The following is a 12,825-nucleotide window of genomic DNA, read 5'->3' as shown; positions in this document are numbered from 1 at the left end:
ATGACCCCAGTGAACAAGTTCTTTCTACAAACTCTTGTTCATTGGGTTGGCAGGAAACAGTTGATTTTAGACCTGAGTGAGCTGGGTTGCGCCTGGGTTCAGAAACTGGCATCGCAGTGTCACTGTCTGACCAGGATATGACACAACTTCTGGCTCCACCTTCACACGCTGAGCCAACATTCCTGGAAAGAAAACGAGAAAAGGCCATGAGAACAGGAAACAACCTTCACTTCTGTCTGGATAAATTCAGGTGACCCGCGACCACCTCGCTGAACACAACAGAGAGAAATCCAGCAGCAGTCTAGGAGTTCAGGGATGGCAAAATAAGAAATGATAAATGAGGTTACAAAAAAACAGCAAGTAGGCCAATGTTTCTGATCTCAGCCGGGTTGTGAGGGTGCGAATCTAAATGTGAATGTGTGTGTGCAAGCGTGTGTAAAAGTGTCTATGAAAAAAAAAAAACATTCAGCTCGCTCTCACCACAAAGCATTCATCATCCAGCACCATCCTGACAGAACACATTCAACGAGTGCACGTGTGTATGTGTGTGTGCACATCAGTGGGGATTTAAAGTGGTAAAGAAGTGAAAACTGCACACAAAACACAGTTAAGTATCATGGGAGCACTGTATATGTCAGAGCATTGGTGCTTATGCGGACCTGCAAGTTTGAATCTGACTCGCAACATTTTCTGATTCTATTCTCCCCATCATTTCCTGTCTTCTCTCTACTATATCCTTATAAAAGTTGCAAATCTAATGCATAAAGGTGCGGCCACATTTACTGTTTTTACTGAATTTTTGCCAGCTCATTTCAGGAAGAATCTATCCAATCATTGGCACCGATAGCCTCGTGATTAGTGCACCGACATATACAATGCAACTGTGCTCACGGCGACCCGAATTTCATTACTGTCTGGAGGTCCTATGCAGCTCCCACTCCCCTCTCTCTACCCAGTGCTTTCCTTTCTTTCTCGACAGTCCATCTGAATAATAAAGGAATAAAAAGCCCATAAATAAAGCTTAAAAAAAAAATTTCTGTGCAATCACAAATTTGCGTCAGATTTGTGCAGATTTCACATCGGGTTGATTATGTGAATTCAATGTGAGCTGTGAGCTTCAAACATTGATACACTACTGACAACCAACAATCAACGTTTTAGCATGCAAAATTTCGTTAATCAATGCGATTGTCATGCTCATTTTGTTAGTAAAGCCGGTTCTGTAATCAGCAGTAAATCATCATCATCACGTGCTTTCAGATGGAGCAGCATTTACTACACAGAGCCGTAGTTCACTGACAACTGACAAGTTATGCAAAAAAAAAAAAAAAAATTCTCAGCCAATTTAATTGCACGATTATGAAGTCGAAGAAATTGTTCGAGCGAACAAAGCGATTTCATAATCGCGCAATTAAATCGCCTGAGATTTTTTTGTGTGTGTGTGTAACTTGCCAGTGAACTACAGCTCTGTGTAGTTAATGCTGCTCCATCTGAAAGCATGTCAAGATACCACAACGCCAGTTGAGTGTTTGAAATAAATCCTTCTGTGAGATGATGTGGCTTTCTTACACAGAATAAGGCATGCAACATATTTCATAGTATTCTAAGCAGTGATAAAGGCATTGCATTATAAATATATATTTTACATTATTTTTAATGAAAATTATAATAATAATAATAATAATAATAATAACTCAGATAAACCATATACTCTCATAATAGTGTGTTTATTAGTCACGTTGAATCAATAAACAGTTAAATCTTTTGTTTATCCAGCTACCACTATAGGCATTTCCTGGGTTTCTTCTGCAAGGCGTATTTGGATATTCAGCACGAGAGGGCCCTCTGGCCTTTGGATGGAGATTTATTGCTGATCACAAAACCTTGCTTCACTGAAAGATACACATGACAATCGCAGCTTCTGTCGACTCGTGATCTTGATTCCATTTCAATTTATCGTGCAGCCCTATTTAAAATCGTACTAATATGTACCATTTAGGTAATGATATGTACACTTTAGATACTAATATGTATGCTCAGTGTACTTATTTTCTCTTTTTAGGGGTAAATAAAATACAAAGTTGTACCTTTTTCAAAGGGTAACGCCCCAATGTCACCTTTTTTCCTGAGAGCATACAGTATGTAGGTATAAAACTAGTTTGACCAGTTTGTCTGCAAACCAGCTGAAAAGACTGAAACTCACGAACGAGAAAACACCGCCTCATCAAAACTGTGACGTTTAGAGGGAAAGAAAAAGGAAGCAAGAGGAAGCTTGAAAAAGTAAACAAGATTTATGGGAACTCTGAATTGTTTCCTTATTAGTTGTATCAGGAACAGACAGTGGTGTTCAAAAGTCCAAATTGAAAATATGGGATTCAAAATGTCTAGGTCGCAAATCAATTTGTAATACTGATAATGTGACTCTTTGTCTTCTTTCGTCGAAGATTTCGTTGGATTTCACACAGCTTTAAAATAAGTGTGGAAGTACAAACTAAATACTAGACATTCCTTTTCACCCAAATTGTGATGCGGAAAATATCATTAATATAAAAAATACATTTGTATTAATAAAACTATACTTTTAATTAGAAAAAAAGGGGAAGCATTTTTTTTCCAATAGTGGTGTTTTGGATCCCCCTGTGTCTCTTTCCGTCTCTCGCAGGTGCTCAGAGCCAAGGGGGTGCGTGTGTGTGCATGCGCCCACCAAGGCGATTACTTCTGAGCCTGCGTTTAGCACCGCTGAGCCCTGTTATTGAAAATCTCCCTCTCTCCATCTCTCTCTGGATGGAGAGTGAGGATAGGTCATTACACCGATGTGTAGAGCGAGTCAGCAGTCCATCAGAACGCTAAACACATACACTTCTCACCTCAACATACAGCAGCGCGGTGTGTAAATGGAAAGGAGGGAAGGGGCAGAAGATAGAGTGATTTAATAATAAACTGAAAGCACAGGAGAGATAAAAACCACCTCAGTCAGCGTAGATGGCATTTTTCTCGCAAATGAAAAAGCAAAAGATTATAAAGGGATAGACGTACAGTCCCTTGTATTATACAGTATATATACTGCATAGGTGATCTTCAGATCCATTGCCACATTTAGTTTTTTACATCCTAGAGGTTTTTTTCTCAACCATCTGAAATGGGTTTAGAGGAAAAGTTCAGAGAAAACTATAAAAAATAAGATATATACAGTATATATACTTTTAAATAATATATGTAAAGAAAAAAATTACATGTAAAAAATACAATGAAATATTTTAATGTAAAAGAAAAAAATAAATAAGTATAACAATATAAATACAGTAAAATAAAAAAGTTTAAAAAATTCAAAATAAAAAAAAGAAATAAATGTTGAAATTAAAACAATAATAATAATAATAATAATAATATTTTTTTTTCCATTTACTAAATTTAGGAAGGGTATCCCAACTCAAGAGGACTGTTGTATTCAGGGTTCTTCTTTTGAAAGCACCTGAGCTGAATGATCAACCACCCAATAAAAAGAGTGTTTGTCTATACATCAACTTCGTTTTCATTAATATGAAACAAAAAACAATAGCTCCATTGATTAAGGTCCAAAGCAGCTTGTAAAACGGAATGAGAGACAGAGACTGTGTGTCAAACGTGTTTCTCAGTGCTTGCCGCCTGCAGGTGACATGCCACACACACACACACACACACACACTCAGAGGGTGTTTATGTAAATCACAGACCACCATTCAGAGGCCTGTCACCCATCATCATGTCACACACACACAAGGAACACCGCTGTCTTAAATCTGGCCATGCTTCCGCTCCTCATCCTTCCATTCTGGGAGAAAAACGGTTTAGTCCAGTGCGGACGGTGACAGACGAGTGCCCAGAATGAGAGTTTAGATGGGAGACGACGCGCTGTGACTACCAATTGAGTGTGTGTGTGTGTGTGTGTGTGTGTGTGTGTGTGTGTGTGTGTGTGTGTGTGTGTGTGTGTGTGTGTGTGTGTGTGTGTGTGTGTGTGTGTGTGTGTGTGTGTAGACCTTCATTTTATATTGCAAGGACAGATGACGGAGCATACAGGTTCTATCCGCAGAGCTTATTATCACTCACACTCACACATATTCGGAGTAAGTGCGTGGTAAGCAGGAAAATGGAGATGTCCAGTAGGTGAATGAGAATCATTCATGACACAGCTGATGTGAGCAGAGAGAGGAATAAAGACTAAGGGGTGGGGAACAGACGGAGATGAACAGCTGGAGGAGGTCCGTGGGGAGCGCGGACGTGCGTGTGTTTGCGCGTACAGTAAACATGTTTATTTATGTGCATACGCAGATGTCTCCAAGTGTGAAACTGTACCTTCTGTTTTTGAGGACTTTTTGCCACTTTTTATTGATAGAGACAGTAGAACAGAGACTGAAAATCTGGGAATGAGAGGAACCTTGGCACAAAGATCCAGGTTGAATTCAAACCATTTTTTTTATTATTATTTAAAGAGTTAGCTCCTCCAAAAATGAAAATTCTGTCATTAATTACTCACCTTCATGTCATTCCAAATCTGTAAGTTCTTCTTTCACCTTCAGAACACAAATTAAGATATTTTTGAACGTAATCAGCATTGTTTACATTCAGTAGACAGCTCGTGCATAAATTTATTCAGCATAAATTATGTTGAATAAACTATGTTATTATTGTTTTCTTTGTGCACAAAAAGTATTCTCTTAGCTTTGTAAAATTACTGTTAAACCCCTGATGTCACATGGACTGTTTTATAGATTTCCTTGCTACGTTTCTGCGCGTTGATCGTGGTAATATCCTTGCTGTCTATGGAGGGTTAGAGAGCTCTCAGATTCCATCAAAAATATCTTAATTTGTGTTCCGAAGATGAACAAAGGTCTTACGGGTTTGGAACGACATGATAATGTCAGGGTGAGTAATGCATCATGCATCACCCTCATGTGATTCAAAATCTATGACTGTTAGACACAAAAGAAGATATTCTGAAGAACGTTGGTAACCAAACAGATTACATTTGCTTCCATTGTATGTATTATGCTCCAAAGAAGAAAGTCATGCATTTTTTGAACAACATGATAATAAGTAAATGATAAGACGATTTTAATTTTTGGGTCAATTATACTTTTAAATTGTGCTTGTAAATTGCTAACACCAAGGTCAATTATTTTTAGCATATGTCAAAGTTTAAAGAAATACATCCACCATTGACTAGTACGCAAATACGGGAATTCGTACACAGCCACATATGTGTCTGAAACAGATGCCCTTCAGAATCAGCATCTAAACATTTCAATGGCGTGTTATCATTTTGACCAGATATTTTTGCATCAAGCATGTGTGATAAAGAGCTCAAATGATACCAAACACACACACACACACACACACACACACACACACAGAGGAAAAAGAGCAGTTGTCACACAACTCCATTCACTTTTACCAGACACACACACACACACACACACACACACACACACACACACACACACTCATAATTATGAGCTAATGAGGCCTGAGAAAGAACGAGGGCCATGTGCGGCTTGAAATGAAGCACAAATCATCAAATATTTGCCTCTTTGTTCAAACACGTGCAACACACACACACAGATTGAGAGGAGTGACACATGACCAGGGCGAAGGGACTTCCATCCTACAGGCTAAATTATTCATCTGCCACTTACGAACAAGACAGAGAGAGACAAGAATAACAAGATGTTTTTTGCAAGGACTGAAAGAGAGTGTTTCAATCAAATAAACCATGGGCTTCTCGTTGTTGATTAGGAGTGTGACAGTTTGTGCATCGCTACAGTCATTCCTCGTTTTGCTGGACACGTAGAGCTTTTACTTGCACATATCCTGTGCTTGTAACAGCCATTAATCATCAGTATATCTTGAATGTTACTGACCAGAGGTGACCAATCAGATGAGCCGAGATAAGGAGATGAATGATTGCTGTTTGTTTGCGCTCACAAAAAAATCCTTGACACACGGACCACACAGAATGTTTCAACAAACACACACACACAAAGAGCTAAGAGGTAATCTGAGGACTAATCTGGAAAACTGTGTGTGAAAAAACAGTTTTTGCTTTCTTAGTGGGGATAAAATGTCCCAGAAGAGCTTTTTAATGACATCTGAAGCACTCTATTTCTATATTATTCAATAGTATTGATATTAAAAATCTAGCAAGCTTACAAAACACATTTGCTCTTAGCCCAAACCACATTCAAAGTAGATGTTTTGCATCTAAAAGTCATAAATAACTTGTACTTAATAAACATCCTCCTTTCAGTGCTCATCATGTACATAATGCAAACGTAAGTGATATGTACAGGATCACGTGACCAGCCTTTGAACAAACAGATAATTAAACACTTCTGGTTTCTCTTTACTTCTGTTAACATACAAATGCACTCGTTTCCGTCTGTGTGTGGTGTGTAATAGGATTCCTGTATTTTCCAGAAGGAGGGAACTCGTTCGGGTAGTCGCTTCTGGGTAAAAGTAAGGAGATAGCAAAATCTCCAGCCATAACTAAGAGACCGCAGCCAATCACATTATACTAGGCTTCAATCGGGTACAATACGAGCTCACAGAAGGCTTGTGTTTACCTAACAATCCTCTGAAGAGCTGATCAAGGACCTGCCAGGAGGTAGAATGACTTTTGTTTTGTCTTACTCTCTTGTACTTAGTTTTTTTGTTAGGTTTTATGAATGAAACATCAGTAAGCAAGTAAGTTAATAAATAAATAAATAAATCACATAACTTGGTTATCCCTTACAATAACCTTCAAGATTCATATTATACAATACCAGTTCAGTAGTTCATGTAGATTTCAGTCTAAATTTAATGTAGAGTTCAGTCTAAATTAAATATGAGATAAAATAATTTTATCACTTTAATTCAGCACATGCAGCGGAAACGATCTCTGCACTGCTTCAGATGCACCGCTGCTGAACTCACTGCCGGATGCAACAGTGTGCAGTGTGAATGCTTTAATCCGTTGACATGACTGCAGAAAACATCTGCACCGCATACGCACTGCAAACGGAGCATGTGTGGTCCTGCCGTTATGTGTGTGCACTGCGAGTGTGCATGAGCGCACGGTCTCCAGGAGAATGTGTGAGTGCTGAATGATTAAACACTGGCAAGAAAAAAAGAAAAGAAAACAAAAAGCAATTTATAAACTTTAGCGACAATGCGACACTACCTCGATTGTGCAAGTGACAATTCCTGTGTCAACTGTGCAGCTCGCTTATAGTCAGAAGTGATGTGATGTGAAGCCATTTGTGCATTTTGAGAAAGACAGAGAGAGCGCGCGGTGATTCACTCACGCAGTTTGTGAAATGACGTCTCACATAATGTATTTAAATTACTTTATAAGTTATTTAATGAAAAAATATGAATTGTATCTCACATTCTGCATTATAATTATTTTACCGGCGGCGAACAAAGACTGAGGTGTGCCGCTGCATGTCATGCCAAACCTCACAGCAGGCACGTTGTCAGCTTGAGATCGGTTTATGAGAACGGCCTTTTTAGAGACATCCCAAAGCCATTATCGGCCAATAGCGATCGGTTTCCGATCAATCGGAGCACACCTAGTACATTAAATTAATTGTTCAGAAAGACTCGCCGATAGCCTTGTGGGCAGTGCGCTGAAATACAGTGCCATTGCCCTACAGGCGTCCCAAGTTCGAATCCCGACTCTAGGACCTTTCCCGGTCACGCCCCCTATCTCTCTCCCACTTCGCTTCCTGTCAGTTCTGTTCTGTCTAATCATAAAAGGTGAAAGTGACAAACATAAAAAAAATCTAAATGCCTCATAGTATTTCTAACTGAAGTGGTCATGAGTTTATAATTTTATAATAATTCCACACATTCTAATAATAGTTTTCCAACTTAGTGTAGAGTGAAAAATGTCTATTATTACTGAAATACTGCCCCAAATGAATCAGAATCTAATCATGTCTAATTAGAACTGGACTCAAACCAAACTGAAATTGAGATCTTGTGATTTAGAAATCTGAACTATTTAAACATGCACAGTATTACACCATGTCCTTTCCAGGTACGATGTGACAAGTTTCCAGCGACAAGAAATTAATCTGTTCATACTGAATGTGGACGGCCAATCAAAACACACGCACATCAAATGCACAACGCCATAGAAACAAAACCAAACAACTGACAAAATATCACGTTGTGTGTCAGATTCTTGCTTGTTGCTTTTAACAAGTAGTGCGTCACACATAATAGTGTTATATTTGTAAACACAATAAATTCAAGTATTATAAAGTGTCAGCCAGGACTGTTTAGAGTATGGAGCACGGATCACAGTCCACAGACCCCCTCAGACGCATTCACAGCACGCTTTCTAAACGTACCTTCATTAAAGCATTTGTAAACACACTGAGAGTCAGTAAACACTCAGCTCAAAGGAGCTAAATGGCCACTGTTAGCAAAGTACACAGACACAAAACAGCCCTTCTGAGGAGAATGAGGAGGCAGGTAGGGTGAGCTGTGTGTGTGGACAGAGCGCCACATTTACTGAGACACGTTCCACTGAACACATTAACCAAGCATTTCACCACTTGGGTGTAGCAGCGTTGAAACGAGGTTTAGATGACATCACTATATGGCGAATTCATAACTAGTAATTAGCTCACAATGACGTTGCTAGGTAATCTTAGCACTTCACCCGGTCTTTTTAATGGATTAACATTCATGAGCCACAGAAATTCCATTATGCTCTGAGATGTCAGTTTTTTTTGCCTGCGCAGATATTTTTTACCTTATATTATTATTGATAAATCCACCACACTTTTCTGAGATGTTAAAACGTTATTTTATCAAATCATCCACTCCATCACAATGACCGACAGAAATTATTCCCCGTTTCAAAAATGTCGATAATGTTTCTCTTGATAATATTTGCACAGAGAGGCCTGTCTTATGGAAAATTAAACGTGAATCCTCTGACTTTATCAGTATGCTTCATGTCAAAGTCAAACAATAAAAGAGGAAATCAATCAAGAGATCAGTCACTACCTGCCACACATCTGCTGATAGCACACGCACAAGATCTAACACCCCCCATTAATTAAACTAGCTCTCTATAATTACACTGATCTTCAAAGAAGGTGACAGAGAGAGAAAGAGAGAGAGGAATGGGGGGGGATAAACCAGAATAAAATAGAGGGAAAGAACAAGGGGCTGATTACATGAATACATGCATCCGCGTTGTTGACTTCTGGGAAAATTTAACAGAGGCACAATATACATTAAGCAGATCATCAAAGAGCTAAATATGACATGTACGAGAGGGGCTAAAGGAAACACACACACACATAGAGTATTAAGCTGTTAAATGAGCTGGCTGCCGGCATCTCCTTTTAAAGGATGTGAAGGAGATTAGGCTGAGGCGGCAGAGATTTGCCACCACTTTTGATTAGGAATGGATCATCCTGGATTTTCTTCACATCACACGTATACACTCGCACATCAGAGACGCGGCTAATTACAAACGCACACAGGCGCACACAAATGCCCTCACACACTCCAGCAGCGGTGTCTAACTAATTACCTTCTGGAAATGACAGGATCTGCAGGAGAAAGGACAGAAAGAGACTTTAACACCTGGGAGAGCAGAGATGAGACGGTTATCATTTTAACACCTGAGAAAGGAGAGAAGAGAAACAGTAAGGAGATGAGATGAGAAGGAGAAACAGATGAGAAGAGAACACAACATGAGATGAAAAGAGATGAGAATGAAACTGCTATCACTTTAACACTGGACAGAAGAAACAACTTGAGAATAGTATGAGAAGTAATAAGACAGATAAGAAAAGAACAAGATGGATATCAAAGTTAACACTTTGAAGAGATGAGCAAGAGTTGAGAAAAGATGAGAGTGCTAAAATTTAGCACCTGAGAAAAGAGAAGGTAAAGAGACCAGATGGATACCAAAATGATTCATCAATGAATCATTATTCTTTCTTTAATGATTCTTAAGCGATCCACAAAAATTGGCACATTTACTAACTAGATCACGCTATTCAAAATGGTTTAGCTTTAGATTCAAACATGAGGTGCCTGAAAGACTTCAAGCCCCTAAAGGAGAGATATATAACAAAACCTGGGAAAGAAAAGACAAGATGATGGGAAACCAGAAGGTTATCATCATCTGCTTCTCCTCAAACACAGCGGTTGACACATTCCAGAGAAGATCAGTGAAGGAACTCCGCTTATCTATGAATGATCAGCCACAAAAGATCAGGACGCTGGGAGTCACCCTCATCACCCTGTTATTTCCAGGAATAAGGAGGGGTGGAACAGGAGGAGGGAGAAGAGAAAAAGAGCGAGCGAGCAGAGAAATGCAACAGCTGTTTCCCATCACATCTGCACAGAGACACGGCCATCAGCTCACAGACACTGCCCTGCGGAGGAGAAAGAAAGACACAGGGTGGTGTGTGTGTGTATGGATGGTCACAGTGGGGGTGAGCGGTAGATGAAATATGGAAGTAAAGAAGGGGGAGATGAAGCGAGAGTTGGAGTTGAGCTCAGTCGCTGAAGTAACCTGCTCTGCATTCCCCTTGAGTGAGTCTTTCACTCCCTCAGACAGCTGAAGTTCCTCTCGCTCGCGCTCCTTTTTTCTGACAAGAAGGGCCTGTGTGAGTTCAAAGATGAAGGAACCCAAAGGAAACTGTGCGAGTGTGTGCAAATGTCCTCATCAGACCCTGCTACACTGTCAAGGCATGGCAGCTGCAGTAGCGAGAAGAAATAGGACACATCCATCTGAAGCGGAGCATGTCGAAGGAACGGCACCTCGCACAAGTGACAGAGTTGTTTTTACATTCATTTTGAAGAAAAATTAAACTAACATTTACACATGAAGCAACTACAATAAAACACTGTGGACTGGACGCACACAAACCCAAATTGCTGCCATGCGGAGACGATCGTATTTCAGTGACTCACAAAGATTAGGAAAATTCACTTTGCGAATAAACTAAACCTCTAATAGGGTGTGAGGTCATCAGACGGGTTGGGGGGGTGCCATTTCCATGGCAACAGAAGAATTAACCCCCCAACACCCCTCTGAGTTTCCGTCTCTGGTAACCGCCGGGGATGGAGACACACACAAGTTAGCAGTAGGTTTATCTCATTCCAGGTCACCATTGAGACCAAATGGCTGAAAGATAATAATGAATCAAACTGAGAGTAGATGAATCAGACTGGATTCATCTACACACTAGACACACTAGAACACACAAACACACATCTCCCTCTGAATCTACCTCTCACAGGCTTTCAAAGCATTTGTTTACTGATAATGGCCACTAAAGTATACAAACCCTATGTTGTTTGCTTTGCTTTCAGTCTGAATGATTGATCTCTCCACAGCAGAGAACTAAACCAAAATATTTACTTGTTAGTTCAAAGAGCCATCATTTAGAGCATCTCTGATCTAAACTGATTTACACACATGCATGTTTACTGACCAATGTTAACAAAATTAAATCTAATTAATTCTACTTCAAACTAACTTTAACTTGTAACCAAACAAAAACAGAAAAATACACAACTTTGATCAAGTATTTTGTTTCCAAAACGCATTTGCACACACATACCCAAAGTCTCTATGCACTATTTAACCCTGTCTAACTCATTTTAGTGCACCATGTGCATGGTTATGCTCATACAGTCTTGCTTCTTTCCATCTGTTCTCATCTCTCATCATCCATCTCTTTCTGCACTCATCCCTTTCTTTCCATGCCCTCATATGTATTCATCCATACATAAATGCAATAAATTCTAGGTGATTTCTAATATATTATATGAATGATGTAGGTTTGATTTAAATTTGAGTTTTCCCTTTTTTAATTTGCTTAAAAATTCATAATGACAGCAAGCCCCTTAGTACATATTTAAATATGCTATAAAGTTGGCATGAAGTGGAAATTCACAAATTTTCTAAATGCATGTTATTGATCTTATTAACAATTCATTCATGATTTTTTTTGGCCTTGTAATTTTAAATCAAAAGGACAGACTTCTGTTTGGTAATACATGTTGGACTTTTCAATTCGTAAGTCCATTTAAACTCTGCCCCTTTCTTACAAATCTTGGTTTTACTTGGATGTATGTTACAGTATGCAAAAAAATTAATAAAAAATCTGTTGCTTCTTAAATCACATTGCGACTACACAGTGAATTGTCTCTTGAAACCCATTTAACTTCCATAATGTGATGTATTTCTGAGTGAATTGGAATATTTAATGAGGTAAAAAAATAGAGGTTGATTTTTTCATACCAGATACATACAGGCACAGATGAATTATTCACAATAAGACCAGGAAAGTGCATTAAGACAAAAATAATGTTAATTTTAATTTCACATTGACTTTAAATAACACCTTCAGCCTTCAAATGCTAGAAAGAAACTACTGCAAATCTCCAAGTACTGCCAGGGACCCTCCATGCACAAAGGTTTTCAGTTTTGGGTGTTGAGTTCCCATCAAAGTAAAGGACCAAATGCGGGGAGGCAAGAAGAGATCTCAGAGAAAAGCAGAATGCTAAAGAAGGAAGATTTGTTTCATCTGCTCTCATCAGCAATGACATCAAATAAAATCTCTCACACAAGGTTAGCATAGAATAACCACGCAGCTCAGTAAGGTTGTTTGAACAAATCCATTTCAAATGCTAAAAATCGATCTAAAAACACGTTTGCAAAGCCTCTCCACATGAGAGCTGCTTGTTTGTCAGCCACACTTCCACTGAATGTTAAAATATCAATCTTCCTCTCTCGCTCCCTGACACCTCTCCTTCTCCTCC

The 12,825-nt window shown here is 39.1% G+C and overlaps 1 protein-coding gene across 3 annotated transcripts in view; it reads right to left on the bottom strand.

The window, feature by feature from the left end:
- LOC109054052 (nectin-2-like) overlaps positions 1-12,825 on the bottom strand; it is a 65,109-nt gene that overhangs the window by 41,433 nt on the left and 10,851 nt on the right. For all 3 annotated transcript variants that reach the window (XM_042740560.1, XM_019071365.2, XM_042740561.1), the window contains exon 2: positions 73-182. In XM_042740560.1, coding sequence (XP_042596494.1) covers positions 73-182 — 110 coding nt within the window. The remainder of the gene's footprint in view (positions 1-72; positions 183-12,825) is intronic.

Source organism: Cyprinus carpio, chromosome B16 (genome assembly GCF_018340385.1).
Source record: "Cyprinus carpio isolate SPL01 chromosome B16, ASM1834038v1, whole genome shotgun sequence".
Lineage (NCBI taxonomy): Eukaryota > Metazoa > Chordata > Actinopteri > Cypriniformes > Cyprinidae > Cyprinus > Cyprinus carpio.
The sequence above is the reverse complement of the archived record's forward strand: the minus strand, read 5'-3'. Positions and strand labels throughout refer to the sequence as shown.